Genomic DNA, 27,243 nt, shown 5'->3' on the forward strand with positions numbered 1-27,243 from the left:
CGAGTGGTGTCAACGTATTGGGTACCCCTGACACTCACTTTACAGTTATGAGCAAATGATTACGGAGAATTTCATCAACACGATTTTTACTAATTTTCAACTCATCAGCTGTTTGGTGAATGCAACTTCGACGGCTTTTTTTGAGTATTATTGGGAGCACAGATTTCGGACAGACTCGAAATTTGACTGACATAAGATGTGAAATTGGCTTTAGGTCCTAGACGTATGAATAACTTCATTTTAATATCTATTATTGTCACATGCCATTTTAACAAATGCATTCATCAATCCTGAAAAGTTGCAAGTGCTTAGATATGGTTTTCTGAAAACTGAACAGTCTTTTAATAAACTTTGGAAATCAATAACTAAAAATAAATGTAAAATAATTATGGATAATTGTGACAGTTTATTTTCAAGTTCAGTCAATAGTATATTATGATACAGTTGGTTAAAAAAAAACGTGAAATGAAATTTGACCTAATGTTAATTGGAAATTTCGTTTGTCAATTTATGTCGATTTGTGTCTGTTTGACACTAGTATTTCTGACACATAAGTGCATTTTTTAAACTAAATTCTAAAAGGCCGTTTCAAACTATAAAAATTTAATAAAATCTGACAGAACTTTTTCTGACAGTTTCCGGTTTTTTTTTTAAGCCAACCGTACAAGTTTATAAGGAAGCCTTTAAAGCACGCGCGACGAGTTTAAGAGTACGATGCGTAGTGCTTTAATAGTATATTAAAAGACAAGTTTCATAAGACCAGTCTTGAAGCACGAATTCAAGATTAAAAAACGAGTGGCGTAGCCACGAGTTATTTTAAAGAATGAGTGCTTCAAGGTCTTATGAAACGAGTTTTTTATACTATTTTTTGTAATTTGCCCTTTTTAAGCCGTTTTTAAACAAAAATGTTTACTTTCCTCGATTCAGGGATTTTCGTGGCGGTTGGTAATGTCTTAATTTTAAAAGTAAAAATTTGATCAAGTCTTTTAAGTCGCCTTTTGTTTTATCCAAATTCTGTCACAACACACGAATATGAAAGATAATCTTTCATGTACGCCCGCTGAAATACGTGAAATTCCCAAAAATACGGTCGCGAATTTGTTGCTTGATAAATCCTGATAAATAATTCTTTGCACATTTTGTAATTTAAACTGACACGCATGACGAATCAAGTTTTGCCAACCTAAAAATTTTCGTAAAATGTTCCGTGAAATAATGGCTATAAGGACATCCCAGATAATGACGTCGCGTTCGTTAATACATATGTCTATCAGAGAATCAAAATGGAGGCAAATTACAAAAAGGTCCTTATAAACGTGTATCATACGCTATTTTTTATTATATCCGCATTACAATCTCAAAATTATAACAAAAAAGTTAATTGAAATACCTTTTCCCAAGTAATCTGTCATTAATTGTTGATATAGAAATGGTCAATTGTTGTTCTTTCGTTGCCATGTACTTATATGTATTTGTTATAAATTGTGTATAATTGTGTATTATTCAAAATGTAGGTTACATAAGCAACCCTTAAAGCTTTAGTGTTTTAAAGGCACTTTTTCGCAGGCATTTTAGAGTCAAATTAGTATACAGGGTGTTTTCGAAGTTGAGGGGTTCCTTGTAACACGAGATACTATACATTATTCTTAAGAATTTTAGCCTAAATCTTCTTAGTAAAATGTTTGTATTAAGGGAGATAATTGATTGTATATTTTTATTGTTTTCTAAAATTTTGAGTCCAGTCCTGTCTATTTCTCCGCTGCCCTAGATTAATAACTGACGTGGCCCAGGATGGTGTCTTTCTGGAAATCGCTCTGCGTACTCTCTGGACGCCGCAGCTGCATTCTGATAACGTGAAAACATTGCCCATGCATTAGCAACATATCTGTGAGCTCATTATTTTTGTAATGATAGGCCAATCCGACTAATTAGATGACAACTCTGACAGTATTTTTGATCAGCGCAAATTTGAGCAGGACCGGTTTCAAAAATTTCAAAAAAATTAACTTATTGTATCTTCATTGCCGTACACATTTTACTAAGGTGACTTTGGCTAAAACTCTTTAGAACAACGCATACTGTCACAGGTTAAAAGGAACACCTTAACTTCGAAAACACCCTGTATTAAAGAACGAGTTTTATAAGGGTTAATTTGGCGCACGAGTCCCAGGTGTAGAAAACGACCCGCAGGGGTTTTAATAATAAAAAATTAATTATTATAACATTTATGACAATAAAGCTTAAACTACATTGGAAATGACATATAAATTGCTGCCCGAAATTCCATGCTCCCAATAGTACCAATTTTTAGATTCTTTTTTTGTTTTTATCCCTAGGGACAGTTTTTGTTATAAGGTGTTCGTTGTCTTGAAAAAATTTTCATCCATCTAGACTCTAGAGAGATGGTGCTGATGCGGAAGTACTGGGAAGTTTCCCATTAATTTTATTTTTAGATATAGATCTATAAGGAGAATATCTCCTTCACAAGGTATTTTGTTACAGATCTATATTCAACCGCATAAAAACTTGTGAAAATGTGATAGTATAATTATTGGTCAAATGACGTCGACAATAGTGAGTAGGTAGTGGTCAGTTTGGTAAAATCTGACCCAATTTTCTATGAGAAAAATTTATTTGAGGCAGTACTTTGTCAATTTTCTTCGTATATGTACTCGTAACTTCTACACTATTTCAGATTTTCACAATTAAGTTTGTTCTGTAACATCCTATTGCACTGCAAGTGCAATAATCACTTATGATGTAATGATTGTATCTACATACCGGGTGTCCCAGAACTGCCGCATGATATTTTAATAAAGTATTGCGGAGTGAAAATTAAGACTAAATTTGAAAGAATAAATGTCGAGGGCCGTAGGGTATTTAAATGGTAAACTATTGAAATTAACCAATCGTGTGAAGCTTTTTTCAACCTGTTTTAAGGTATATTAAGTAATCCGACTAGTTGCTAGGAAACAACTTACATTTACATTTTTCAAAATTATTATAAATTTAGCTGGTCCACTGTACTTGACAGAAATGAAGTGTCAATGTGACATTATTTTTATAATAGCTGCGTTGAGGGACGTCACCCTAAGATGAAAGCGTAAATGTTGAGCTGACAAACGTTAATACACTCCTTGAAACTAGGGAAAAATATTGAGGTTCATGTTTGATTGGAATACCTTAACAAAAGCTGGTTTTTAAGCAGGGTAAAAAATATTGTTTTGATTTTTTAGAATTAAAAAAAAAGTTTAATAAACAATCAAAAAACATAACAGTTAACAATTCGTAGATACTCTTATAATAATTGCTCAAAATGACCTCCACCAATTTGAATACAAAGGCGTGCTCGTCTTATTAAGCTTGCTTGGGCGCCTTGAATCACTTGAGGTGTAATTGTTGCCAAAGCTTCATCCAATCTATCATCCAGTTGTTCTAAAGAGTTCACCGGTTCACGATAAACATAGTTTTTCGTGTAACCCCACAAAAAATAGTCTAAAGGTGTGAGGTCAGGCGACCTAGCCGGCCAATTTATTGGCCCGCCACGTCCTATCCAAGAATCAGGATATCTTCTATCAAGGTCTTGTTAAGCTTGAGTTGTATAATGCACTGGAGCACCATCGTGTTGAAACCAGGGATGTGCCAAGAATTGCAATGGCACATCGTCTAAAAGATCAGGTAGTTCATCATTAAGAAAATTGGCATAGACTTCACCATTTAATCTTGGAGGAAATTCAAACGCACCAACCTGAAACTCTACGATCGATATTTTATCTGATAATCGTTTGTTTATCAACACTTGCCAATGAATCTCCTAAAATCCCAGCCCATAGATTGATGCTAAACCGATGTTGAAATGCATTAACAGGAATCGCATGTGGATTTTCGTCTGCCCATACATGATAATTATGAATGTTAAATGTTCCGTTTCTTGAGAAAAAACATTCATCCGTAAATAAAATACTTTTTACAAAGTTGGGATTTGCTTCATGTTGTTGCAGTAACCATTCACAGAACTGCACTCTGAGAGGAAGATATTCAGGCAAGAGATTCTGTACACGCGTATAATGATAAGCGTCTTGTCGATTATTATCCTTTAGAATCCGCTGTGTTGTGCTTTTTAAAATGTCAAACATACTAGCGACGCTTCTAATACTTAACGTTCCGTCTTCCTCAAAAGTCTGAAGAACAGCCTCTTCATTTTATGGAGTGCGAGCCTCTCGTGTAACACTAAATTCCCCGTATCCTAGCGCGATTCACCAAACGCAAAAATACATTTGCAGGAAAACGTGCAGCGTAAGCTTCTACGGCTGTGTAAGCACTTTCACCACATGCTCCATAAACTATGAGCATATCATAATACTCTGCAGTGGTAAACATTTTCAAAACTGTTCACTTTTCGATTTTAAGAAAAAATTATACTGTCAAAATGACGTTAAGAAATGTCACAATGTATTTATTCTTCGATTACAGCGGACCACCATAATTCAAAGAATTTTATCGTATTATGAAAATCCATGGAAATGAAACAAAGTAATGAGCTTACCTAATAAAGCAATTAACAAAGGTCTTATGATTGGTCAGCGAAAATCACTTACGGTATAGATACTATAGGACCCTCGACATTTTTTCTTTCAATTGTAGTCTTGATTTTCACTCCAGAATACGCTATTAAAATATCATGCGGCAGTTCTGGGACACCCTGTATATCATTATACAGTATGTCCCCGGATTGAGTTTACAAGAGGAAAAAAAATGTATTTTTGATTTTACCTATAAACTTCAGAGGAATAACATTTTTTGCTTCATCTGAAACCCCCATTTCCGTTATTAAAATCTCAGTATAGATACACTGTATTCTTAAATTAACATTTTTTGTTCAAATTTGGACTTAGAATTAATTTTTATGTTATAAATTTTATTACAATTGGCCTGGTTTTTTGACAAACAACTTATTACTGTTGCAAAATGTTGTCTTTAGACCAAAGAATTTATTTAATCCAATGTTGGACCGGTTTTTGTCACATAATTACAAAATTTAATGAAAAATTTCCCAACAGTTATGTATCAGGCATGGGGGTTCAGAAGCTTAAACTTCGATACAGGGTTGAATGATGTACAGAAAACGGCGCATAGTTAATAGAATAGTTTTATATTCAATTATCATTTGATTTTTTCAAAAAAAAAGGAAAACATTTTTTCTGCATTTTCTTTGATTTTAATGTTAAGTCTTCCTCTGTCTTGAAAAAGACTTTTTAATAACAGAAATGGGGGTTTCAGATGAAGCAAAAAATGTTATTCCTCTGAAGTTTTGCGTAAAATCAAAAATACAAATTTTTTCCCTCTTGTAAACTCAATCCGGGGACATACTGTAGAAAGGATACTGAATATTTACGATAAAATGTTACATCATTTAATTTAGATAAATGGCTATTAGACAGTCGAATTGATTTTAAAGGAACTAGAATACATATTATGAAATACATATATCTGATAAAACTTTAATTGAAATACCCAGTAATCTATCACACTTGAATTTATTTTGAAATATGTATAAAGTGTCTCAGATTGACTTCCGTTAATCAATCATTGTTCTGACAGGAGAAATGTAAAAATCGCAAGTGTTTGAATTGTTTCCACAAATTGTGTTTAAAATGCCATGTTAAAAACAGTTACTCTGGAACGTAGGTCGTTTTTTTAGTATTTTGTAAACCACAAGCAGGTGTAAACCCTAATTAAAAAAATCTCGTGACGTTGAAGATCGATGTTCTTTTCGTTTTTCGCTTATTTATCTATAATAAAAAAAGGAACATTTTTGATTTCTTAAACCATAAAGTTTATTTTACCTTAATATGATAACAAATTTGTTTCTGGACTCTTTCTTTGAATTTATCGTGTGATCAAGTAGATTTGTAATCGAGTCAGCCTTAGAAATGTGGGTAATTGAACTCGATAATTCCTCACTCGCTAATTCGTCATGTTCTGTAATTCGTCACCTTAATTTTGTCCCTGTTGCACATATGCACATACGTATCATCGCTGCCCAAGAAAAACTCGTACAGCCAAAATTTTAGTGTTGTAAATCAAAGTCTACAAAGTCAAAAGTTATTGTCAGCCTCAAAGTCAATGCGAAAAAATGGGTTCAAATGAAATTCAAAAACAGACTATAAATGGGATTTCGATACGGGCAATTGCTGCTGAGGTTGGTGTTCATAAACGTACCGTTTTATTGGCCAAACAAAAAGTTAAACCTACGCATACATAACCTTTATTAAAAAAGCGGTGTTTACACAACTCAAATTTTTAATTTTTGGATCTGTTATTCTGTCATATGTGTACGAGTTTAATTTAAAAAAAAAAAGAAAAAACGGTGGAGATAATAATGATAATGATTTTATTATTCAAAAGATTTAATTAAAAAAAAAATACTACAAGAATAATGATTTTATTAAATTATAACAATAATGTTTCTCGGCAACTACTCGTAAGTTGACTATTTTTAACAACACGATAATAAATATAGAAATTTTTGGTAGACAATCAATCAAAAGGATTTAAGTATTACTCTGATTCTTATAAACAATACAATAACAAGTATCATTCGTAACGTAAAAAAAAGTAGTATCAAATTCTTATATTAATACCAATCTAGAAAAATATCTATGTATACAGGGTGTTTTCGAAGTTGAGGCGTTTCTTTTAACATGTGATATTATGCGTTGTTCTAAAGAGTTTTAGCCAAAATCACCTTAGTAAAATGTGTACGGCAATGAAGATACAATAAGTTAATTTTTTTTAAATTTTTGAAACCGGTCCTGTTTAATTTTGCGCTGATTTGTTAGAAACTAAAATTGACAAAAAAAAATCAAATGAGCATGGACGTTAATCAAAAATACTGTCAGAATTGTCATCTAATTGGTCGGAATGGGTTATCATTACGAAAATAACGAGCTCACAGATATGTTGTTAAGAAGTGTTAACTGGGGCGTCCAGAGAGTACGCAGAGCAATTTTCGGAAAGATTCCATCCTGGGCCACGTCAGTTTATTAATCTAGTACAGCGGAGAAATAGACAGGACCGGACTCAAAATGTTAGAAAACTATAAAAATATGCAATCAATTATCTCCGTTAATACAATAGCTATTTGTGCAATAAATTAGGAAAAGTGATTTTTTTCCGTACGAGATGCGGGATTTTTAATCGAGACGAAGTCGAGATTAAAAACGCGTCGAGTACGGAAAAAACACTTTTCCTACGAATTGCACACATGATTTTTTCTACTGGAGTTTGGAAAATACATAAAATTTGGATATTTTTAATATACTATTAATTATTTCTAAATTAAAAAGGGAAATCAAAATTGTTCTGCTTTCGTTACCATAGAGAAACAATTTATTAATGAAAAATTGTGAAGGCGTTTAAGCTTTTGTCTCAATTAAATACCAGTTTTTACGTTACGACCAAAATTGAACTTTTAGTGTTGAAATATTATTTCCGCCCTTAGTAGGAAATTTTTCACTTTTCCTAACTCAAATTAGTATTATAATGTTGAAGTTTTCCAAACTCTAGTAGAAAAACATTTTACTAAGACGATTTAGGCTGAAATTCTTAAGAATAATGTATAGTACCTCCTGTTACAAGCAACACCTCAACTTCGAAAACACCCTGTATATCGTTAAAAATAAATGCATTCATCAAATAGTTAAGGTTTAACGTTTTCAATTGGATACCTAATTTATCTTGGAGAAGTATGAAATAAAGTGTGTGATGGAAAATACTAATACAATTTAAATTAAATACAGGCTGTTAAAAAACGACCCACGCTATAATTCTGCTATTGATGACCCAAATGAAAAAAATTATACACGAAACGAAATGGCTCTAAAAACACTACAAACCTGAGTGAGCATATAATTTTCGGTGCACACGAGTTCCCGTCAGCATAATATTTTATACCTGGGCTTGGGCGTAATCCTGCACACGAATTCCCGTCAAGGTAAAAATGTACCCCAAATTCTAGACTCGAATTCCCGTCAGGAAAAAATCTCTTTTATTGAAAGCACTATTACGAAAGTAAGATTCAACGATGAATCTTTTATGTTTTGAAGTAAAATAGTATTTTTTTCAACGCCATCGAAAAAACCGAATGATTAATAAGTGTGCGGAGGATGTCGTCATGTCAACCGTTGTTTGTGAAAAAAAAATGTTTCAATGTTGTTTGTCAGATTTGTTCAACGCTAAACTTTCCGTTCAAAATAAATGAATGAAACCAATAAAAAATCGCAATCAAGATATTCCCGATGTCCGGAAGTGAGGTCATCGTTATTGCCTGCAAAATCGCGCTTGTATTAGTGTTAAAATTGTGAAGCCATCATCTTCGATCTTGTCTACATTTGCTGCTGTTTGTCAGATTTGTTCAACAGGTAACTTTCCGTTGAAAATAAACGACTGAAATCAATAAAAAATCGCGATCAAGATATTCCCGATGTCCGGAGAGCAAGTGAGGTCATCGTTATTCCCTGCAAAATCACGCTTGTGTTGGTGTTCAAATTCTGAAGAATCATCTTCGATGTCGTCTACATCTGCTAGTGGCATACGGATTACGATTAATTCAAGGTGTGTCCCATAACATTAAACATTAATTATTGTACCAATTGTAAAAAAGTTGAAAAATAAAGTTTAGATCTACGTTGCTATAGTTATTTAGTCATTGATAATGATAACGGCCGCTCCCGCTCATAAGGGACACCCTTAACGGACTCCGGCCGTTATGAGTTTGTTTACATGGTGACAAACAGTCCGGAAAGCCACCTTTAACAACTAGATATTACAAAAACCATTTTGCGTTATTAAATTTGATTCATAGTGATAGTTGTTTGACGTTTATTAGCTGAGTTAGCAAAGATAGAAAAAATCTGACACTGTCAAGAAGTCATAGCCGCCCCTTATCTAAGTAATTGCTCATCACAGGGTATTTGTAACTTTGTAAAATTTTAAACATTTCTTTTGGTCCAGGTAATGGTAAACAACAATGGTACCTGGCGGCGGCTAGAGGCATAGGTACTAAGGGATTAAGCGCCCTTTTTCCCTTGACGGGAACTCGAGTTGTGGATTATATCAGTTGATAATTACCTGGCGGGAATTCTTGTATTACCTTATGACAAGAAATAAGTCAGAGCAGAATTCGAGTGCGCCCATAATTTTTATACCATCTATCAATTTATGGGTAATGGGCAACTTTTATTTTTCAAATGGTAACCTCTAATTTTTTTTAGTTTTTTTTTTCTGATTGTAATGGCATTAAAAAACTATATATGTCCTGTTCACGTTGGATTGAACATCAGTGGTGCAAATCGCACACATTTTTCATATGAGTTGTCATAGTAACAGATCAGGTCATTTGCACCACTGATGTTCATTCCAACGTGAACAGATATTAGTATTGTAACATAGAGCGTGATTAAAAAGGACTATTTGACTTGGCAGTACTGATTTTTAATTTTAAATGATGTAACGAGTAACTTCCGGTTGTTGACGACTTCACACTGACAGTTGACAGTTCAAGTTGTTTCTTTGTACTGTCGCTGTTGATTTCACGTCAAATATCTGTCAAATGCGTATCCGGTTGCAGTATTGCAAACAGCCAAATAACAAAATGCTCTTAATTGTATTGCAAACTCAAACAGTCCTTTTTGATCACCCGGTATTATAAATACGGTACACAAATCAATAAACTGGAATAGTTGAATAGTTCAAGTTCAATAATTCAATACGTCACTATATGTATAGCACCAATAAAACCAATAATGGACAGATTGATCTGCCGATGGCGTTAATACCACTTAATTCCGTGAGAGTGAAATACAATAGAAAATGTTATGAAATGAAACCAGACAATGAATTAGTGAACATAGCCTCAGCACAAAAAATTCTTAAAATTTTAATAACAATGCTTGACTAGCAGGTTCCAAATTAATTTTTCAAAAACACGAAAAGATTTAGTAGAATTTGTGCCCTTGGACCATACTTAGTCTTATTTTAGGCACAAAATTTTGGATGTTTAGATATAAATCTAGTCAAGAATATTTTTTAAAAAATTACGAATGCATCTTCAGGGATGTTACATTTAATTGTAAAAGATTATGTAAAAGATTATTATTATTCATCATATAAGCTCTTTATTATTCATCCCTTATCTTGCGCCCATTAGGAAAAGAAGATTGTGTTATAAATGACCTTTTCGGGCTCCCAAACTGGGAAATACACCCTTAGCTTACACTTTAGGTCAAGGGAGCTGCGATTTCCCGAACAATGTCAAAAATGTCTATGGAGCACGGGAAAAATTTATACATATTTTAATTTATTCTTTTCACAGTTACTTTAAAATTAAAAAAAAAAAATACGTTACTACATATAAAATAGTTTAAAAAAAACACATTTCCCTGTATTATTTTTCCGACTATATCATTCTTTGATTTTCTTTAGTTACCATGTATTACCGCGGTTATTTTAGTAACCTTTGTATATTCGAAATTACCAACCATTGTATTTTCGCTCGCCGCCTTAACTTACAAAATTTTTTGCGCTAGTCGTCACATCAAATCGCTATACATACTACTGAATGCGCCCAGTAGGTTTCGGGAACCTGTTTATTTATTATTTTATTTTTTTTATTCATGATATAGTCTACCCGTATACAACTCGAGGATGGAAAATTCTCGATTATAGTCGACGTGTTACCGGAAACACGTCTCGTATAATCGAGAATTTTCAGTACTCTACTTGTATAATATTATTATTATTTCGTATCCCACCTCCACCCGGCGGCACGGCAATTTTGCCGGAGTACATACACTATTACGGATAATACTATCAAGCAATAGTGCAGTGCTTATCAACATAATTACCAGCGTCTCGCCTCCACATTTAGACTTTTTTGTGTTTTATGTTCTGTGTCAATGTTAAGGAATTTCCTCACGATGTGACATGAGTATAATAATATACCTTTTTGAATTTCAACCACCAATGTGTTCTCTAAGTCCAAAATTTTTAAATTTTTAAAAAGAGATTGCGGTACTATTCCTGTTGCTGAAATTATAAATGGTAAAATCGAAATTTTTTCTAAACACCAAAGATTTCTCATAGCAACGGATAGTTCTAAATATTTATTAATTTTTGTATTATATGTTTGTGTTATATTGTGTGAATTTCGAACAGCTATATCTAAAAGATATGCTTGCTTTTGTTGTTTATTTAAAATAATAATGTCTGGTCTGTTATGCTGAATGTGAATGTCAGTTAAAACTGTGCGATCAAAATATAATTTGTAATTGTCATTTTCTAAACAACTTTCTGGTTTATAAATGTAATGTGGTTGTGTATCCTTTAATAAATTGAATTTAACTGCTAAATTCATGTGTATAATTTTTGCGAATATATCATGACGTTTTTTATATTCGCTTTGAGCCAAAACGGTGCAAGAAGAAATTATGTGTTCAATGGTTTCCCCTTCAGTTCCGCAAATCCTACATTTATCGATGATCGATTGTAAACCGCATATGTGTTTTTTATAATTTCTTGTATTTATAACACGATCTTGTATTGCAAATATAAAACCCTCAATCTCAGGATGAATATTTGATTTTTTAAGCCATGCATGAGAAGCTTGAATATTAATTTCTGGCTGTTCTAGCTCTTTAAAATATCTCCCATGTAAAGACTTTTGTTTTATATTTGCTATAGTGTCAGGTATATTTGGCTCAACAATATCTGAAATTACATTATCACTTAAATTTAAAGGTGTGAAACCTTTATCCGCTGAAACCAAAGCATTAAAAAAAGTGTTATCACGAGCTCTATTGAGAAAATAATTTTTTAGTGAAGCAATTTGATTGTGTTGTAGAATTTCTAGATTTGAAAAACCCCTACCACCATTTTCGCGTGGTAAATTAAATCTTTCAATAGCAGATTTGGGGTGATGTTTACAAAATTTTGTAAAGAGAACTCTAGTTTGAATATTTATATTCTGTAAATTAGTTTTGGACCATTTTATAACACCAAAAGAATAGGTCAACAATGGAAAAGCATATGTATTAACTGCTTTAATTAAATTATTACCGTTTAATTTTGATTTTAAAATAGATTTAATTCTTAAATAAAATTGTTTTTCTAAATTTTCTTTTATAATTGAATGTTGAATATGATTTGATTGATTAATACCTAAATATTTATAAAATTCTCCTTTATTTAAATTTTTAATGATTTCCCCTTCTTTAGTTATATATTCTAAATTTTCGTAATGACCACGACATATTGATTGCGTTTTACACTTATCAATACCAAAACTCATCCCAATATCATTTGAGAAATTTTCAGTTATTGTTAGTAAAGATAAAATGTGATTCTTTTTAGATGCATAAAGTTTTATGTCATCCATATAAAGAAGGTGATTTAATTTGGATAGTGTGGTATTATTAACTCTAATATTGAAACCATATCCAGTGCTATTTAATAGATTTGTCAAAGGATTGATGGCTAGATAAAACCATAAAGGACTTAAAGAATCTCCTTGATAAATTCCCCGTTTAATTTGAATAGGCTCGGATTTTAATTTAGTATTGTTTATTGATAAATTTAAAGTAGTTTTCCAAAATGTCATAACATGGGATAAAAAGTTAATCAAATCCAAATTAATTTTATAAATTTTAAGAATTTTAATTAACCATGAATGTGGTACTGAATCATAGGCTTTTTTGTAGTCTATGAATGCGGTACAAATATTTCTATTATTTTTTGTAGCTTGTTCCATTATTACCGTATCTATTATGAGTTGTTCTTTACAACCAAAACACTCCTTAACACAACCTTTTTGTTCTTCATTAAGTATATTTAATTTTTGACAATGGTCGTAAATTATTACTTTCATGCAAGATGTCATAATTTTATAAATTGTAGGCAGACATGTGATTGGCCTATATTTTGATGGATTTTTAGTATCGGAATCTTTTGGTTTGAGATATGTTATACCATGGGCCAAAAACTCTGGAAATGTGTTAGGTTCCCTAATAAATCCGTTAAAGTGATCAAGTAAGCATTTATGAATACAAGTAAATTTTTTTAACCAAAAGTTATGAATTTGGTCACCTCCAGGGGATTTCCAATTATGTGAACTATTAATATTTTTAACTAAAATTTCAAGGCTAATTTGAATATGATGTGGATTATTACAATCTGGTATCTCATTTTCTAAATTAGGAATCCATTCTGCCTGATTATTAAATAGGAAGATATTTATTAAAATTTATTAAATTGAACTTCATTTGACCATATGTTTGACCAGAATTCTTTAATTTCATTTATATTTGGTAGACCATTATTATTTTGAGTTTTATTATCTGCTAAATTTTTGTAAAACAACTTCTCATTATTTCTAAATAGTTTATTTTCAAATTTCCGTTGTTTATTATTTTTATATCTTTTTAATCGTTTAGAATAAATATTCAATTTTTGTAATAAAGTGTCTTTAATTTCTATTAGTGTTTCATTATATTCGTTATATTTTCAACAATGTATTCTGTTTTTATTTAAAATCGATTTAATACAGTTATTTAGATGATTAGAATTTATACCTTTTAAATATTGAGTTATTCTACCTAAATCTCGTCTGATATTGTTAATGCGTTTATTTAGTCTTCGTTCCCATTTTGGTAATTCTTTAGCTTTTATATTATTTGTCTGGTCAATTTCTTTTGAACCATTTAATCTGATAATTGTTAAAGCTCCACTATATATGATACTGTGTAATTTTCTAAAACTTGTCGTGTTATTTACAAATTTAGGTAAAATGAATTGATTTAAAATTTTAATCATTGCAAAGAATTTTTTGGAGCTTTGTTGTTTAGGTAATAGTGGTCTATTAAATGGTTCTATATGTTCAAATTCGTTCAGAGTTCTATTAAATTCATCTTCAATTTGTTCTTTAAAATTTTGATGGTAGTAAAAATTTTGATTAATAACATGTATATCATTATAACTCAAGTCTAAATTATTTATGTCGTTTTGTATCGTGTTGTTTATTATTATTATTATTATTATTATTGTTGACGGCTAACAGGCTTGACGCCCAATTAGAAGCCCTGCCAAAAAGAAAATGATACACAAAACACAATCACAACACAACAACCATTACACAGAGAGCATCCCAACACCCAGGCTACAACTACCGAGCACTCATCTGAGTAGGATCGCCCTAATTCACGAGGAGATGGAGAAGAATTTTTTGATTTGCGAAATGCTGCAACAAAAAATATCGATGTGGGCCTCGACACTCTGGTAATTTCGCAGCATTCGAGTGACGGGTGACTTGAGCCCGATGTCCGTGTGACGCTGACCAATGTAGAAAACACTCCTTACCCTAGATCCCGACCGGCTAACCCTCAAGCTGATCCTCTCTCCAGAACGTGAGGACATTCCTGCAGCCCTCTGAACAATTTAAACAAAAAGATCACCGAATGCTCCATGCGTCTATCAAGCAGAGACTGCAGACCAACCTCACCGAGCAGAAGACCTTGTGGACACCCACGAGGCGGATATGCACCATTCAACATGAAGACTACATTCTTCAGGAATCTGCGTTGCACTCGCTCCAGAAGAGAAGAGTGAACATCATATATCGGTGACCACACAAGGGAAGCATACTCGAGCCGGGATCTCACATAGGTGATGTATAGAAGCTTCAGGGTCGTGACATCAGAGAATTCCCTGCCAGCACGCAAAACAAAACCCAGTGCCCTGAAGGCAGTCCCCGCAATGGTCCGAATGTGTTCGCCGAAGGATAGTTTGGAATCGAAGATGACACCCAGATCTCTAATAGACTCACGTCTTGTAAGAATGGAGCCGTTGATTTTATAGTCAAATAAGAGAGGCTTGGTCTTCCTTGTGAATGAGACTATGCTACACTTAAGATGGTTGAGAACAAGGTTATTTAACTTACACCTTCTAGAGATCTCCTCAATACAGCCCTGAAGTCGAAGAGCATCATCAATCGAGTCTATCGTAAGGTAAATCTTTATGTCATCGGCAAACAAGAGGTGCGGTACGTCGAGATCGTCCACCAGATCGTTTATGAAGATATTAAAAAACAGCGGACCCAAAACAGAACCCTGCGGAACGCCAGACTCCTGCTTAAAGGGCTTAGACGCATAGCCATTCACTCCCACGTACATAAATCGATCGCTTAAATAAGACCTTATTAGCTCCACAAGATTATCCGAAAAACCGAATGACTCCAATTTGATCAACAAAAGACCATGATCAATCCTGTCGAAGGCCTTCGAGAGATCCGTGTAAACTACATCCACTTGGGAATGGTTATCTAACGCATCAGATAGATACTGACTGATCGACGCCAAGTTCGTCTCGGTGGACCGACACTTTGTGAAGCCATGCTGATTCGGAGATAGCTTGTGAGAGACATAATGGAGTGAGGAATTATACAGGACATATTCAAAGACCTTTGCAAAGTTACTGATTAAGGCAATAGGCCTGTAGTTGGTAATCTCCGATCTGTCATCCTTTTTGTGAATGGGGCGCACCGCCGAAGTCTTCCATCTCATAGGATAACAACTAGTATTTAATATTAGGTTGAATAGGAAACACAAAGGATCGGCGAAGACCGCCGCACAATCCCTTATCACAAGGCTTGGTATCTCATCAGGTCCACTAGTCATGTTAGGTTTAAGGCATTTTATGGCTTTAAGTACATCATCGTCTGAAACTCTCGTCAGAGTAAGATTATCATACGGAAGAGAAGCAGATGGGAGAGTGATGGCGGCATCCCTCGTAAAAGATTTTGAGAAATGATCAGCAAAGCTATCAACTATGATTTGATAAATATGTTTCTTTAATTTTTATTGACCAATAAATAATCATAATAAGAAATTATAAAAAACACATATGCGGTTTAAAATCGATCATCGATAAATGTAGAATTTGCGGAACTGAAGGGGAAACCATTGAACACATCATTTCTTCTTGCACCGTTTTGGCTCAAAGCGAATATAAGAAACGTCATGATATATTCGCTAAAATTATACACATGAATTTAGCTGTTTAATTCAATTTATTAAAGGATACACAACCACATTACATTTATAAACCAGAAAGTTGTTTAGAAAATGACAATTACAAATTATATTTTGATAGCACAGTTTTAACTGACATTCACATTCAGCATAACAGACCAGACATTATTATTTTAAATAAACAACAAAATCAAGCATATCTTTTAGATATAGCTGTTCCAAATTCCCATAATATAACACAAAAATTAATAAATAGGTATTTAGAGCTCTCCGTTGCTATGAGAAATATTTGGGAGTTTAGAAAAAAATTCTATTTTACCACTTATAATTTCAGCAACGGGAATAGTACCGCAATCTCTTTTTAAAAATTTTAAAATTCTGGATTTAGGGAACAGATTGGTAGTTGAAATTCAAAAAAGTATATGTATTATTATATACTCATGTCGTGTCGCGAGGAAGTTCCTTAATATTGACACAAAACATAATACAAAAACACAACAAAGTCAAAATGTTGAGGCGAGACGCCGGTAATTATGTTGATTAGCACTGCACTATTACTTGGTAGTAATATCCGTAATAGTTTATGTACACCGGCAAAATTGCCGTGCCGCCGAGTGGTAAAGGGAAAATACAACCTATCGGATTGGCAGCTGTATATGTCAAAAAGATTGACAATTGTTAATTCGTAAAAATTTGGACACGTTTTTAAGACCATAGATCAACTTCTGTGGTTTTGTTTTATTGTGCAATTTTGCAGATTTTTACGAAATAACAATTATCAAACTTTTTGACATACAGGGCTGCCAACCCGATAGGTTGTATTTTCCCTGTTATGACTATGATTACTTATTGGTCAATAAAAATTAAAGAAACACATTTATCGGAAAAATAATACAAAGAAATGTGTTTTCTTACACTATTTTATAGGCGTTGGTGCAACCGGCCCTGTGAAAAGAATAAATTAACAGTGTGCGCACATTTTTCCCGTACTCCACTAGAAATTTTTGACATCGTTCGGGAAATCGCAGCTCCCTTGACCTAAAGTGTAAGGTAACGGTGTATTTCCCAGTTTGGGAGGCCAAAAAATTAGTTTAGATTTAAAAAAAATAAAAAATATTTTGGTCAGCCGAAAAGTCTAATACAAATGTCGTACAGGAGGTATTTTCCGGTGCTCCAACTAATCAGGCACTAGTTGTCGTGCCGGAAAATTCACCTCCCGTACCCTAATGTAAGTAATTATTGCAAAGTCGGGACATCAATTATTAAATTGCAGGTATGAGTAATTACTTGCATTAATTCGGGAATTGTGCCAGGTCTGTTTTACAGGTATGGAAAAACGAAAGAATCAAGGCAAGTTGTTGGTAAGTGCCTTGAAAGTCCGCAAACTTTTGTTGAAATTCCTCAAAAACTCGAGGTGTCGAATAGACGAAACTCTAATTTCCCGACTCGGCACCCCCCACTATGCACCACTTGTCAAAATGTAAGAGTAAATACATCTTGAAAATTAAAACGCCGACTACACCTGACCTGACCTGAAAAATGATGTGACAGCGTCCTTATATCGAAAATAACTATTATTTTGCACGTTTGAACCTGATATATGGGGCCGCCGCAATACCTGATCACAAAACCCGATCTGACACGTGACGAAAAGTGGGGGGTGCCGAGTCGGGATATTAGGGCTTCGTGTCGAATAGGACCGTTTGCCGTTCTCAAGTTTTTCTCTATTTCTGAAGTAACACTGCACAATAAAAATTTTTTGTTCTAAAGTGAACATATTGTAATTGCAAATTTTAATGTATTGTAATGTATTGTAATGACATCTGATGACATTTGAATTAAATTTTTATGTGTTGCCAACTGACGCGTATTAATCACGGCCTTCTAAAGAAGTCCCTTATAGCCGTCGCGCCTTACATCCCTCGGCGCGCCTCGGGATCTAATCTTGGCGCTCTGGCTATAATTATGAACTTATCTACCTTGGTGTATAATATACTATTGTAATAAAAATAAAGCACAAAATGAACAAAAAAGACATTTTATCACAAATTGGAGTAATGGCACTCTTGACCACATTTTTATCTAAACAGAGAAATATACAAGTTGAACCGTGTGAACATAAAGTTTGGAACAAAATTCATGTGATGTTTTTAGGAAAATCGCTGGGACAGGTCGATTTTATTTCTAAAAATACCATCCTGTAACGTCATTTGTTTTTTTCATTTATTTTTTTTAATGACGCCATTTTTTTCTTCTCTTTCTGATAGACCTACTACTACCTGAACGATGAAGGAAAAAATTCGTACCATAAGCTAGTCGGAAACGGTACTAAATTTCACAGAAAAATTAGAAACTGGCAAGTGGTCTGTTTGCACGTGTTTTAAAATTTGGAGTAAAAATGTCAGGAAACCTGCGCAGAAGCCACAAATTGGTACAGGCATCAGCTGATCGCTATAGGGCTACACAATGCGAAAGACCCAATAGAATTGAACGAATTCAAAGTTTAGAATGCAGCGCATACGTGTTGACTCAATTCAAATTTAGTACCGTGTCACACTAACTTTACATAACAACTTTTTTGAGAAAATGACACATTTTACGTCAAAAACTCAATTTAATTTTTAAACGTGAACGAAAGAAATGGTATTAAATTACGTATATTTCTAAGATTATCGGTCCAATTGACACCAAAATCAGTAAATCTAAATTTTCTAAAAAAATTAAATCAGTGCATTTTTGGGCGAAATATCGTGAATGAAAGAAAATTTCATAGACAGACAGACAGACAGACCTATACTCAGTCACCATACGGAAAACCACAAATCTTTGTGTTTTGAGCAAAGAACAATCAGAATTTGATCTTATTTCGGAGACGATTGCTCGATCCTTTCACCTGACTTCCACTTCCTTACGAACCACGAAAGTAAAATCGTTTTTGAGTCTTTTTCTCTATAAATAAATATTAGAATTTTTTCATTTTTGTACCTTTGTAGCTATTGCGCTTTTCCCCCACAATTTGAACACACTATTTGAATTAGTATTCAAAAAGATCCAGATTTCAAAAAAATATACTCCAATTTCTTAACAAATGTTCCTTTCACTCTAAATTTTATCTAAATATGTAACACTTTTTACCTTAATTCAATAAAAATAAAGAATGAGTTAAGTTTGTTATGTACGTTATGTATTATTCAAAATTTTATGCTCAATATGAGCTGGTAAGAAATTTCAAGGGTTATTTTATTTAACTTAACACTACAATGTATGTATTTTCTATTGGTGTTAAAAATATGTACATACTACGATAAAGTAATATGAGTAAGAAATATTATATTAGACTTGAGAGATTATTTCATTAACTTTTTTAACGAAGTTTTTTCCAATTATGTATTACAGAATTGTAAATTTAGTCTTCCTTTGAAAGGATTAAACTTGATCAATCAATTCATAATTTTACATAATACATAATTTTACAATTTATCTAATCGATGTTAATTAATTAATGCGTTCAGTCACATAATAATACCTATTCCAAAATTGTAGACAAGTTAGGTTCATTGGTACGAAAACAAATAAAAAACACATTGTACCTACCTGTGGTGAAGTAAATCCTAGGAAGGATAACTTTCGTAAATTCGTTCTTGCGGCGTTACTCATAGCAAATCACTTTGAAATAAACACCATAAATTGAAAAGCGTCCATAAAGCGAACTATCACGTAAGACAAAAAACACAATTGTTTTACGAATGTGCAGCACTTTACACAAAAATTACGGTGAAAGAAAATCGACTTTTTTTCTAGGTGATCGTCCAAGTCGAGTAATTGCGAACAGGACTTGAAAAAACATGGGGTATCCTAAATTCGACGTTTCGACGTCCTTGAGGACTACGATGAAAGAGAAACGCGGAGAATTTTTCGTCCCCGTCTTGTATCAAAAGTTGACGACTGGTCCTGCAAAATAAAAACCCGTTACAATGTGTGACAGTGGGTGAAAGTTTAATATAAATGATCGAATCATAACGCGTCCAGATAGATATATTGATGAAACACAAACCGTCATGTGATTCGCAAACTGTTTTCAAGCACGGTTATGTATACTTAATTGACCATATGTGAATTCGTGATTGGATATTGTTAAAAAGTTAACAACATACAAAGTGTCTGTACCAACTATTGGTAAATAACTGTTTCCGGTAATTCATTTAAATAATTGCACTTAATTTAAATTATATAATAAATACCACGAATTACAACGAGCAATTACGCTGATGATTAATAATTACTATGGCAACAACTCGAGTCCAAAATTTGCCTTTTGTCATTTTCCTCGTCATTTTCAAATTTAAAATCTAGAACATTATTGAGCAACCCAACATATGAAAGTTGAAATGTTACCATTAACAGTAGAGTGGTGTACCATTATCCCATGTTCATAAAATGATAATTTATATCAACAACTAGGTATAATTTAAAGCAGTTATCAATTTTTTGCTTCGTTATCACAATGTTGTAAGAACCTTTTCTATCACATAAAATAATTAATTAATTGGTTCTATAAAATTTGACAGAGGTTTTTATACAGGGTCTTTTCGAAGTTGAGACCTTTCCTTTTAACATGTGATAGTACGCCTTGTTCTAAAGAGTTTTAGCCAAAATCACCTTAGTAAAATGTGTACGGCAATGAAGATACAATAAGTTAATTTTTTTGAAATTTTTGAATTGACGTTAATGAAAAATATTGTCAGAGTTGTCATCTAATTAGTCGGAATGGCTTTATCATTACGAAAATAATGAGCTCACAGATATGTTGCTAATGTATTGGCAATGTTATGTTATCAGAATGCAGCTGCGGCGTCCAGAGAGTACGCAGAGCGATTTCCAGAAAGACACCATCCTGGGCCACGTCAGTTATTAATCTAGTACAGCGGAGAAATAGACAGGACCGGACTCAAAATTTTAGAAAACAATAAAAATATACAATCAATTATCTCCGTTAGTACAAACATTTTACTAAGAAGATTTAGGCTAAAATTCTTAAGAATAATGTATAGTACCTCGTGTTACAAGGAACGCCTCAACTTTGAAAACACCCTGTATTTTATTAACATGTGAAACATACAATTTAACAAATTTATGTTTTTGCCAGCAGGAAAGTACAATATAATATAAATAAAATCACAACACACTCGAAATTGGGGGATAAATCCCTTGTGACTCTGCGGTCTTATTTTATATCAAAATAACATTCATTTTTTTCTTTAAACCCACGTTTCTTTGTTATTACTGCTTAGGTTAATACAAATCATACCTATCGTTTCGTCACATTTTATCTTTCTTGATTTCAAAAAGATAGCGTACACCTAATATTTCCCCATGTAATGTTAGTTTTGTTTCCATGGTTACATTAAAGTGACAAAAGCCCGAATCATCACTACTCTCGTGTCAAAAATGGATTACTCCCTAGAATTCGAACTTTTAGGGAAATAACGTTTTTCATGTTGTGTGTAACTAGAATTTTCAAAAGTTATTTTGAATGCTTAAGGTTGGTTACTTTTAATTGAGAGATTAAATCCAAATAAATATGCCGCCAGTAACCAAAATTGATTGTGAAACGAAAAATCATCTATCACTTAGCGAGAAATTAGTCATTTGCAACTGTTACAATTAATTTGCTGTCTTACATTTTTGGGATATCTTTTGTTTGTCACCAGAAACCACATAGCCTCCAACCTAACCAAATTTATGGCAACCTAGTAACGAATATCCCTAAATCCTAGGGAGTAATCCATTTTTGACACGAGAGTAAACTAGAAGGAAGGTAGCATATGAAATTCATGTTACCTAGAAACAGTTTATAGGGGGCTATTTACACTAGGAACATGTTACAAAAATCGTTCTCAGCACTTGCACCCCCTTTTTTTGAAATCAAGTGTACGCATGTACCAACATTTAAATAAAATACTTATATTTCCTAAAACATTTATCTGTTACTTTTTTAAAGCCAGTTTACTGCACTATTCTGATTTCGAGACCTTCGGCACTAGTCCCGGGACTTAAACTTTGGTCCCGAAATCCCGAAAACCTTTTTGGTCCCGGGGCTTGGGAACACTAGTATTATGTGTAACAATGCATTTCGACTAAAGTAAACTAAAACAAGTATATTAATCTTGTATTATAACTGATAATAAAACACCCAATGTTATAATGTACTTAAATTTTTGATGATTCCTGCAATTGAGCTTTTATTATTATTAAATTATATCCATTCCCTCCACCGACCCGATAGTTAACCGGTATTCAGGATGAACATGCATTTCGTCATTATGGGTATTGCTATCAAGTGATAACGAGCAAAGGGATAATTATGCAATTAAGCAATGACAAACCCCAAATCCTCTACTTGGCCATCCACCCCACTTCTGCTGTTACCGGAAAAAAATTACATATTATTACTGTCCAGAAGACCTATGGCAAATAAGACAGGTCCCTAACAGATGTTTGTTGAATAAAGTGTATCTTATAATATATACAAGGTTATTCACGTAAGATGACGAGCGAGACCAGGTAAAAATGCAACCCAAAATACAATTTATAAAGCTATCTCGATCCCTATAACATTATCATAATACACATAAAACGTAGATAGCTTTTAACGTCAGTCTAATGTTCTGACAGAAAAATACCTCTCTCAACGAAGTATGATTTAATAGCAATATTAAGGAAGTAAAATCACAAGAATCACCAAATTAATGGGTAAGTAGGATCATGTCGGTTCTGTCATCATTCGAAAACATTTTCAAATGTTAAAAATGAACGAAAAATGCAATGACATATACAGTGCATTTTTTTAATTGTTGCCATAGAGAATTGCGTCGTAAAACTTATACCCCCTGTTAACTTTTGTTCTGATGAAAATATTCAAACCATTTTTGGAACAAAGTTGGAAGATTTTTTAAACTATCGGATAGATTACAATTCGATATCCTAAACTGTCGAATAAGTTGTGAACAAAATATTTTAGTAAAAGTGTTTTCTTGCCACTATCATTTTTAGCAGGCTGAAATCTTACTTGATTTTTCTCACTTTCGTTTGAAAAATAAATATAAAATATAAAACCTAATTTTTGCTCCCATTTCGCCTAGGTACTATTATCTAATCACTTTAATTGTGACCACAACGAAAAACATAGTAGGTGCTGTTTAGCTGTGTGCTGCATACGTTTTACACTAAATATTTGTGTGGTGTGAAAATGTCAGAATTGTCAAAACTTGACCATGGTAGTAAAACAATGATTTTAATGTATTTATCAATATTAATAACGGAAATCAATATTTGAAGTAGGAGAAACTAACAACGTCTGTCTGATTCTGTGATCACGTCTGTTGAAAAGTGGGGATATCCAGGTACAGATTATTTAACGTAAAAACTTCGAAATCACCTCATGCAATTCTCGATATTAATGAAGAACGATGGAAATGGTCATTTGGCAGTAAGACAAACGCGAAAAATGCCTGGGGATTACTAATCAGAACTTTCAATTAGCATTGATTAATACATACAAATATTTTCAGATAAAAACTAATCAGACAGAAAGTTCAAAAAAATGATTTACAGAGAATGTAAAGGCAGAAGGTATCAAACTACAACACTTACTAGCCAAAATGTACAACAAAAAATCACAAATAGAGTTAACTTTATTGGTGATGTTCGTCTTTGTGAGTTGTTTTCCCGTTGGCTTCAATAAATGTCTCGAAACAAGTCAATATTAACCGTTTCGTCCCAACTTTGAGAAGACGACGTGTCGACGTGGCATTTTCTTTTTGAATTGTAAAATTTAGTACCAAAACTCAATTTTATAGATATGCGCACAGTGTACTATTCCGGACATGGAATCTTGGCCACAACTGACATTTAACTGACAAATATGTGTGAACTGCTCTTTATTAAATATAACCCAACTTTTGACTCGATAATGCCATTTCCCTGCTTTTTTGATGTCACAAGAAAAACTTCAAAGTGATTTTTAATAATTGTCACTTATTAATGACATTAATGGTTGCTTTACATCATTTTTTTTAGAAATGTCAAAAAAATGTTGGCCAAGATTCCGTCTCCGGAATAGTACGTCGAAAAACGTTTGCGCAAGTCGTTCTCCGTTGTGTCTTCTGTGAGCGTGACGTTTCTGTCAAAATGACGGCTCCGAGAGTTGCCAACTGCGACTGGATTTAGTGTTATCTAAAATTCCATATCAATAACCTAGCAACTGAAAAGGTACTAGGGAGTGGTCACAATCAAAATGAATACATTATATGTTTTTTGCCAAATTATTTACGTTCATTAATTTCAACTTTGAAGAGTAAAATTAGTCAAATAAAACTGCTTGTCGTTGTTCAAACAGTATGCATTACGTAGTCTTATTAATGATTTATTACTAAAATAAAAATTAGCATCAAATCTGCAGTGGATCATAAGTTAACAGGGGGTATAAGTTTTACCATGCAATTCGCCATGGCAACAGTTAAAAAAACGCACTGTATACCTTTCAAACTACATAGTACAATATCTACTTAGATACCCGATTTAATTTTTAAATACCAACACAATGAATGCTTTGTAAAATGTATTTTGGGTTGCATTTTTACCTGGTCGTGCTCGTCATCTTACGTGAATAACCCTGTATTTGAGTATGTATTTACTCCAGGACTCCTCAGAACAACGTGGGGTATTGTCAAAATTCGCTTTGCTTTTGTGTAAGAAAGTGTATGCAAAATATTCACTTATACTCGTATAAATGAACTGGGTATCAGTATATCGGTTATGATGGTCTGGCAAAAATCACATTAAACATTATAAGGTAGCCATAGGCGAACGGGATTTTCTCAAGGAAAAAGCCTCCGGGATTTCCTCTACCGAACCCTCGCCCACACACGGAGAGGATTTTCCTTAAGGAAGTCCTAAAGGCCGACTATTGCCTACACAATAAACGCAACAAGACACAAAAAATTCGGGCTCAAGGCGGAAAAAGAATTTTTTTTTGGGGATTTTTATTCTCTCCGACCCATTGCGGCCTCAAGGACGCCGCCACACACGTTGAGGAATTCCTCAAGGCTTGGACTGTTCAAGCCGAACCTTTGGGATATCCCGCTCGTGTATGGCTACCTTTAAGTGGTCAACAAATAACACATCAATAAAGGTCTTTCTAATTGTTGCACTAAAGTGACAGTTACAAACACGATCGAAAAATTGAATTAGCCTTGTGGCATTCTTCTACGTTTAATAAAATAATTAAAGTTTTGCAACATAAAAATAATAATTTGAAGGTCTTTTTAATACTCATGTCTTATGAGTTATGACTGACTAACTCGTGGTTTGGTGGTTTACAACTTTTTTCGCAATTATAGTGGTAAATTAACAAATGCATTTTTAACAAATGATGTAATGATTCTGGGGCATTGAAGAGCCGCCAACAGCTGCAGCTATGTAGTTAGCGGCAACTAAATCGAAATCTTTGAAGTTATTTCATCATCAATAAACGCTATTGATACCTTACAATGTAAAAATTTGCAGTTATGCATTATTTTGTACATCTTTGTATTCTAATGTCACCTACATAACTGTGGATAGAATTTCTGCAGCATGAAAGATAATCAGCGAATTGTTTAACTATGAATAATACATGCAACACAAAAGTACACGTATGTTTCCTTTAAACGATTGACAATGGTTTTATTTAGTACTTAAAATTTTGATCTCAGTTCTATGGATTCAGGTTTTATAATTTATTTTATTTCGTATCATGACAAATTAACATGTTTTAATATTTCATCTCAAATTCTTGTTTTCAAGCTAACGGAGTATCTTTGACAGAGACCTCAAAAGTGTTTCAAGACTGGAGTTGCTTATAATATTTTGGAAAGTCCTTGTAGACGCTAGATTGAAATGCATCGTAAGACTTCCTTCTAATATGAACGTTAACTGTTTTTTATAAAACAATTGCGAAAATTATCATTACCGTATTATTTTTAGAAATAATTTAACCAAACAATCACATTTTGTTAATCAATATGACACAATTAAAATCATGATTAAATCTATTTTTGAAATCAGAGATGCTTATCGTATTTCTCCAAAGAGAAACGGTTGGGTAAGAATCGTCTAGACTAGTACATATTATCATCCGAACAGATATTGTTTACGGTTTGGGGAAAATTTTTTCATTTTTATTTCCAGTATATTCGATATCCCAAAAGTACCGCATTTCCTTGAAGGTACAGTCACGGCCACGGAATTTCGTCAGTCAGTCAGCTGTAAAACAGGTTTTATACCGAGCGATCCAAAAGTCTTTCTATCAAGTGAGCCATGACATTATTATAATTACACCATAAAATAAAAAAATGTGAAATTAAAAATATCAAAGGATACGGACAGACTAATAAAACATATTTTTAATTTTCATTTAAATATGCACCAAATATGCTGCAGCCCAACGGCATTCGTTTCCACTATCATGACCCACTAGATAGAAAGACTTTTGGATCGCACGGTATATTTCTAACCCCACATTGGAATTTTTGACATGGATGTCAATTTGTCAGTCGAAAACGTTACTGGCGGCATTTTGATTTTTATTGTGCGTGCCAGAATTTCTATCACAAAAATTTTGAATGTCAGCCATAATCACAATAAAGCTTAGGCTACACAATATTTTTCGAATTGACAGTAAAATAACTGACGAAATTCCGTGGCCGTAACTACTATTTCGGCCAAGAAATTTCGTCCACCTTTTTCCTGTCATTTCACAAAAATTGGGTGTAGTTTAATGTATGTATATTGCCATTATGATTGATGTTTGCAAATTAAAATTTGAAATTTATTACTGTCACCCATAAGAACATGGACACAATTTGATTGACACATGTCAACATGTGAAGTGAAGTTATTCGTTCCTAAAGGCTGTTTTACAGCATACGTGAATAAAATGACAGTTGTGGACGAAATTTTTTGTCTACCATTGTACACCATTTAGGGATGTGGTAGAGTGCTGTAATAGTTATTTTCATATGAGTAGCGCTGTCAGATCACTGTTTTGTCAGGCCTGTTTTGCAGCACTTGGCTGACGCCTCGTGCTTCAAATTTCGGCCTCATACCTGAAAACTGACAG

General features: G+C 33.2%; 1 protein-coding gene across 3 annotated transcripts in view; it reads right to left on the reverse strand.

Annotated features, from left to right (window-relative positions):
- Ae2 (Anion exchanger 2) overlaps positions 1-27,243 on the reverse strand; it is a 141,653-nt gene that overhangs the window by 98,577 nt on the left and 15,833 nt on the right. For all 3 annotated transcript variants that reach the window (XM_069039445.1, XM_069039428.1, XM_069039438.1), the window contains exon 2: positions 19,677-20,033. In XM_069039445.1, coding sequence (XP_068895546.1) covers positions 19,677-19,739 — 63 coding nt within the window. In that variant the 5' untranslated portion in view covers positions 19,740-20,033. The remainder of the gene's footprint in view (positions 1-19,676; positions 20,034-27,243) is intronic.

Source organism: Tenebrio molitor, chromosome 1 (assembly GCF_963966145.1).
Source record: "Tenebrio molitor chromosome 1, icTenMoli1.1, whole genome shotgun sequence".
NCBI classification, from domain to species: Eukaryota; Metazoa; Arthropoda; class Insecta; order Coleoptera; family Tenebrionidae; genus Tenebrio; species Tenebrio molitor.